Here is a 7,391-nt window from a genome sequence, read left to right on the forward strand (position 1 = left end):
GAGAATAAAGTCCATGTTCTTGTGAAGCTTACATGCTAGTGGGAAAAGAGACTATAAATAAGAAAATAAATAGGTAATTTTAGGGGGTGCTATGAAGAAAAATAAATCTACATTGGGAAAAGGAAGTTCAGGGGTGGTATAAAGATGCTATTTTTGAGTAGGGTGGTCAGGGAAGAGCTCTCTGAGGAGGTAACATTTGAACAGTAACTTGAGTGATGTGAAGAGGCCAGCCACACAAGATCTGGGTGAAGAGCAGGTAACATCACACTTAATGGTGAAAGACTGAAAGCTTTTCCCCAAAGACCAGGAACACGAATAGAATGTCTGTGCTTGCTACTTTTTCAACATTGTACTAGAAGTTCTAGTTAGGGCAAATAAGTAAGAAAAAGAAGTAAAAGACATCCAGGTTGGAAAAGAAGTAAAAATATGCCTGTCCATAGATTACATTATCTTGGATCATGATGTGACACTGAATTAGGCAATGATTGCTTAATTAGTCCACCAAAAGCACAAGCAACAAAAGAAAAAAAACAGATAAATTAGACTTCACGAAAATGAAAACCTTTCATGCATCAAAGGACATTATCCAGAAAGTGAAAAGATAATCCGCAGAATGGAAGAAAACATTTGCAAATTATGTATTTGAGTATAGTATCCAGAATATATAAAGAACTGTTAAAACTCAACAATACAAAGACAAACAACTCAAGCGAAAATGGGCAAAAACTTGAATAGACCGTTCTCTAAAGAAGAGATGCTAATGGCCAAGAAAAACATAAAAAGATGCTCACATCATAAGCCATTAGGGAAATGGAAATCAAACCATAATGCGATACCACTTCACATCCACTAGAATGGCTGTGATGTAAAAGATGGACAATAACAAGTGTAAGTGAAGATGTGAAGAAATTGGAACCCTCATATGCTGCTGGCGAGAATGCAAAATAGTGCAGCCACTTTGGAAAACAGTTCCTCTCAAAAAGTTAAACATAAAGTTACCACGTGACTCAGCAATTCTACTCCTAGGTATACATCCAAGAGAACTGAAAGAATATGGTCACATAAGTGTTCGTAGCAGCATTATTCACAATAGCCAAAAAGTAGAAACTACTCAAACGTCTATCAACTGAGGAATGGATAATGAAATGTAGTGTATTCATACAATGGAATAGTATTTGGCCATAAAATGGAATGAAGTACTGATACATGGAATCACATGGATGAACTTTAAAAACCTTACGCTAAATAAAAGAAGCCAGTCACAAAAGGCCACATATTTAATTCCATTTATGTAAAATGTCCAGAATAGGCAAATCCATAGACAGAAAGTAGATTAATGATTACTAGGGGACAGGATGGTGGGGGACAGGATGGTGGGGAACAGGAAGTGACTGCTCGAGGATTCCCTTTTGGAGTGATGAAAATGCTCTAGAATTAGATAGTGGTGATAACTGCACAACTCTGTGAATATTAATACCACTGAATTATAGACTTTGAAAGAGTGGATTTTATGGTATGTGAATTATATTCCTTTAAAAAATATACAAATGGTTAAATCTTCCAAAGGAAGTTGGTTATAAATTATATTAATATAATTATATATTAATTAATTACTTCAGTATCAACATTAACATTGGATAAAATTAACTTTAGGGCAAAGAAATTAATACAGATTGAGTCACTCTACTACGATGAAAGCTTCGTTTTACCAAAAGATACAATCTGAAACCGCATGTGCTCTGAATCTCCGCCGGCGCCGCTATACACGGTCGGCTGTCCATTTCCAAGCCCTCCAAATCTGTCAGTCATAAATGGGGCTGGATGGCCATGGTGGGGTCCTCCAACAAGGGAAGTTTGGGTAGTGAGTAGCTGCACCAGTCTCCTCTCGTATGTAGAGGCACGGGGCATGAGGAGGTGGAGTCATGCAGACTGAGTGCGTAGGGATGTGACACAGTGTGTATCATTCAGCAAAGGTAAGTGGATGGCTGAGCGGCCAGAAGCCAACACCCGTTAACTGCTCCGGAATGCATCTTCACCTGTACTACTAGGAAGACGGGGGAGAGAGTAATCACAGGGTTCACCTTTAGGAACAAGAGGAGAGAGCAAGAGATCAAGGGACTGATTTTCTCGTAAGGATGTATGAGGCTAGCAACCAGAAGGCAGGAGTCTAATCACCGCCCTTCTCTCTTTCTTTTTCCTTCACATGTTGTCCTCATATTTTTTCCTAATAATCATTAAATAAGTTATTGTTTATTGACTACTAGATACTACACTGGGAACTTTTATGGATTATTTCATTTAATCCTCTAATACCCTATGGACTATGTATGAGCATCGTTTTCATACACGAAGAAACAGAGGCTCTGAGAGGTTGATGGACTTCTCTCAGACCACACAGCTTGTTAGTGGCGAAGCCAGAATTCAGATCCAGGTCTGTCTGCCTCAAGAGTTAATGGCATTTCTGCTTTAGTCTTTCAAAGGAAAGGGGTTCATGTGTTGTCTTTCTGGAAAAGCGAAGATGGAATAAAATGGGAGACAATATCATGCCAGGCAGCCAGTTCTGAAGAAGGGAGCCCAGGAGGCTGAAGAGGTTGGTGGCAGTCCTCGAGAGGCAGGGGACAGGCCTCCAAGCGGGAAGAAAGAGCATGTGAACTGGTATGGTAACTAACGCAGCTGGGGGCCAAGAAGGGTTCTGACATCTGAAGAGCAGCCAGAGTGACCATTATTGTGAGTTAACACACGCACACACACATGCCCCACAGAAGAGAGGATAGTTCTTTGACATGAACCATCCCATCAGCCTGTACAGGCGATCATTTTAAGTAGATGGTAGATGACATCTACTTACAGAGACACTGGGGGCGGGGACGGTCCCACGTGCCATCTCCCTGGCAGCTGAGCACTGGGGTGCCCAGGAGGTAGAAGCCATGGTTGCACTGGTAAGACACAGTGGTGCCGTAACTGAAACCGTGTGGGCTGCTGGCGTGGACTTGACGAACGCTGTTTTCTTGGTGCCCAGGATCTGTGCAGTTGATGACTGCAATGGAACAGGACAATTAGATGCAGACACCTGGATGTGAGAGTATGCATATGCTTTTAAATGAGAATTCAGAAGCCTGAATGGGCACTTATTCCCAGTACAGCAAAATTTCTAGACCGCAAGAGGTGACCTGGAGCAGATCCTGCCTGGTTGGGAGGCTGGTACTTCTCCCTCCCAACCCTGATCACTTGTTTAAGGGACTCACTTATCCTTGCATGTCCAGCTAGATGTTGCCTCCTTTGAGAAGCCTTCCTACCTCCTCCCAGACTAGTGAACCTCTTCCTCCTTAGTGCTTCCTTGCACACACCTCTCTTGCAGACTGCATCCACCCAGACAGTGATTTATTTGAATACTTGAGTCCCTTGAGGGCATGAATGCCTCGATCTGTGCTTCTGATCCCTGGTACACTGTGTCTCCTGCAGCAAAGCTCATCTTTTGTAAAATCAATGCATCTGATCTGACTTGACCAGGGGTTATGCTCTTTTGGAAACTGTTTTAATCACTTTTATGAGTATTTCAGGGAAAGATTAATATCCTAGGGGATACATTTGACTTTTAAATGTTGAAGCATTTCCAAAGCAGCTTAACTCAAAATCAGAGTGTGATTTTAGAATAATGACAATATCATTCATAACTCATGCTGTGTACTTCTGCTTTCAAAACACTTACATATCCATTAACTTGCCTGAATGTCATATGCATCAGGGCAGGTATTTTAAATTTTGATAAGCTTTTAAGGTGAAAGGTATTTTTACCTTTGATGAGCCTCTCTGAGGCTCAGAGAGGTTGGTGTCACAAAACAGGTTAGCGGCATTTAGTCATTCACAGTATTTATTGTGCTACACTGAGTGCAAAGCTTCGTGCTGGGCTGCAAGTATACTACAGAATTTAAAATCTAGAGTAGGGTTTCTCTACCTCAGCACTGTGGACATTTTGGGCTGGTCAATCTTTGTTGTGGGGCCGGTCCTGTGCTTTGTATGATATTGAATAGCATCCCTGGCTTCTACCCACTAGATGCCAATAGAAACCCTGCAGTGTGACAACCTAAAATGTTTCTAGACCTCTGTCCCCCATTGGGGCAGGGGTATGGGTAAAATCATCCCTGGTAGAGAACTGCTGTTTTAGAGAGAAAAGGACAAACAAGCAATTATCTTGTTAAATAAGAGCTCTGGTAGGGGCAGCAGAGAATGTTCTGGAAGCACAAAGCAGAGCACCTAGCCCAGTGCAGGGTGCTGGTTAGGGCTGGTCTTCCAAGTAGGTGGCCCATGAGAAGACATGGACTAAAACAAGTGGAAACTTAGGCAGGCTATAAGCTGGCTCTTGATGACTGGGTATAAGTCACCCAGACAAAGAGTGGGTGGTGAAGGGTTTAGAGAAGAATGCATTGGAGGAAACTGGGGTGAACTGCCCCAGGGGTATGTGGACACAGGGTGTGTGTGAGGAAATGGGTGAGGTTCAGTGTGGCTGGGACCCAACGCAGAGCTTAAGCTGGAGGAAGAGGAAGTGAAGAAGAATGAGGCTGGACAGGAGGCCAGGCCAGGTCTCTTGGACCCTGTAACCAAGTGGAGGAGAATGCTGTTCTCGTAAGGGCAGTGGGATGTGTGGTCAGGCATAAACAGAGATGACTTGATCCTATTTGCATTTTAGGCAGGTCACTCTGTCGGGGCAGAGACTGGGCTGATGGGGAACAGGACTGGAGGCCATGGTTTCTGAGGATTTCACCACAACTCTCTGATTTCAAGACCAGCTCCTGAGCATGTTAACTCTGCTCAAGAGGGGCTGGTTGGGGGGTGGGGGGCAGAGCTACAGAAGAATTTGTATCTTGTGTTGGGGAAATGAAGCACAGTTCTTGAGGAGAGGAGACATAGGATAACACCCCAAAGCAGCAGTTCTCAATTCTTTCCTACCCGAATAGATGATCAGAGGAAGGCATGGCACAAGGTCATGGCAGTTTTCCCTATGTTTTCTGGAACCTTCTCTAACTCCAAATGGCATCTTGAAATGTTAAGAGAGGGATGCTATTTTAGGGTTAGTTATGAATGTATCTTGATTTACTTAAAAAAATAATTTGAAAATTTGGTCCTTTAATATCAGTTACAAATGACTTGTGACACATTGCACAGCCAATCATCATGTACCCCCAGATACTGTAAGGAGGAATCATAGTTCCAGGGAATCTCAGCCCTTATAGCTATGAAGACTTGATCAACCTTCAGATCAGGGCTGGGCTTGCTTGTGTTCAGCCTGCTCTGACTCTCCACTCAAATGTCATCGAGCCTGCCTGAACATTCTTGGTAAGAGGGAGACAGCTCTGTTTGTCCTTTACTGCTGTGAACAGCCTTCAAAAGCTTTAGGAGTTATTTCCCAAATAGTGCAAATGGGACCGGAATGTCCTCTACACAGAGTCTGCCTCTTGAGTCCTTGTTTTTTTCTCTTCCCTCCTCCTTCATCCCAACCCCCAGATGCTACTTTTTATTTTTCATTTGAACCCTGATGCTTTTTTCCCATCATCAAGAATAGGGCTCTACAGGATAACGATGAATTATTGGTTCTATGCTATGGAAACAAGATGGTTTTTGACTTCTATTTTGAAATATGAAACTTTATTTATATGGCTCTGCCTAGGAGTTGAGAAAGTTCCCATTTATGATGCTTCTCTGCTCTAAGTTTTCCCAGAGTCAAAATAACACCAGGACTAAATCCACTGGCTTCTGCTTATGGGTTACTAACCACAGATGGCTGAGGTACAGGGGATAGAGTGGGAGAAGACAGGTGACTCACTTCTGCATGTGGGCAGTATGTCGCTCCACTGCCCACTGGCCAGGCACTGGGACCTAGGAGCCCCCTCAGACACATAGCCAGGGTTGCAAACAAACTTGACCACATCGTTGAGATTAAACTGGTTGCCCTGAGTGAGGCCGTTGATTGGGTTGCCTGGGTGTCCACAGGTAATTGCTGTAACCAAAACAGGAGATAGGGTAAGCCTTCTTGTTATTCCAAATTCATCTTCTTCTCACTTGGCATGCCTATCAGTGAAGGTCAGCCACAAGTCTAATGTCAATCTCTTCTGCTGAAATCTTTATTCCCTGAAGTCATCATGGAGACATTCCTTCTTATTTGAAGGCATGGCCATAGCTTGGAGAAAAATCCTTCTATGACTCCCCATAGGGCAGTAGACCTGGATTGTAATTCTCTGTCATCCAGGTACTCAGTTCTGCCTCCTTTCGTGCTGCTGATCCTCGTGCCTCCTCACCTTCACGCTTCATTGCAAGATATACTGATGACTACTCCTCAGCTGATTCAGACTCATTCTAGTTTCTGGGCCAATCTTGATAGAGCCAGAGTCAATACTAACCAAGCCTGAACAAAGGGACTGGTCACCCTGCCAGACCAACACCCGGGAACCAGAGTTGTCAGGAGAGCACTACTCCTCCCCTTCCACTCCTTCCATGTGAAGGGAATTCAGCTGGTGTAATTCCTGGCCTTTCTCTGTGCTCTTTTACTTGCTCTGCCCTAGGTAACCTGCAACGGCCCTTCTGTGCAATTTGAGAAGAATGAGCTTGATAAACATTTCCTGAGTGAATGAACAAATGAGTGAGTGAGTGCATAAATGGACGCATGCCTGGGCTTCTGTTTTGCTCCCCAGTCCTCAGTTCTATTTAGAACCTGCCTGGTTCCTGTCACTTTCGATTGAATTCCCACTTGTTGCTTTTGCCAGGCCTCTCCCTTGGTTAGCTGTGAGAGGCCGAGGACCACGAGGAATGCTTTCTTATCCCAAATTGGATCCGTGAGGACCCCACCCCGAGCCCAAATGGTGTGGATGGGGATGGGAGTACGAGAGCACGCAGGACCCAGTTTTTGTTGTGGCCAACTCTGGTATCTTTTGGGGACAGTTCTTTTTTTGTAAATCTCAACAGCAGCATCCCTGATTCAAGAGGAGAGAGCTGGGCAGAGTGGGAGATATGCTGCTAGTAGACTGACTACAAGGGTTCAAGGCAGCCTGGAGTGGTGGGATGAGAACGGGCTATGGGGGCCAGCAGACCAGAATTTACAACTCAGCTCTGCCCTTTCCTGACTTTGGAAGATTCACTCTGAGCCTCAGTTTCTATATCTATAAAGTAAAGATTTCAATATGCAGTAACAGTGTTGCTTCGAAATAGATTCATATGTTTACTTTTCATTAAATATTACTGAGTGCTTTCTATGTGCTAGGCACTCTGCTATGCACTGATGAATTACAAGGAGGAATACGATATGATCCTTGACCTCAGGGAGCTCAGCTGACAGCAGACTGCTTCGATAGAGTGGACTGATGCTGGGATAGAAACCAGTACAGAGGAGGGGCATCTAC

At 43.9% G+C, this 7,391-nt stretch overlaps 1 protein-coding gene across 1 annotated transcript in view; it reads right to left on the minus strand.

Moving 5' to 3' along the window:
* Positions 1-7,391, minus strand: part of CSMD2 (CUB and Sushi multiple domains 2) — a gene marked incomplete at its 5' end in the record, with an annotated part of 295,495 nt that overhangs the window by 34,607 nt on the left and 253,497 nt on the right. The window contains 2 exons of the mRNA XM_023529432.1: positions 2,849-3,037; positions 5,822-5,995. Coding sequence (XP_023385200.1) covers positions 2,849-3,037; positions 5,822-5,995 — 363 coding nt within the window. The remainder of the gene's footprint in view (positions 1-2,848; positions 3,038-5,821; positions 5,996-7,391) is intronic.

Source organism: Pteropus vampyrus, unplaced genomic scaffold (assembly GCF_000151845.1).
Source record: "Pteropus vampyrus isolate Shadow unplaced genomic scaffold, Pvam_2.0 Scaffold36, whole genome shotgun sequence".
In the NCBI taxonomy this organism is placed as follows: domain Eukaryota; kingdom Metazoa; phylum Chordata; class Mammalia; order Chiroptera; family Pteropodidae; genus Pteropus; species Pteropus vampyrus.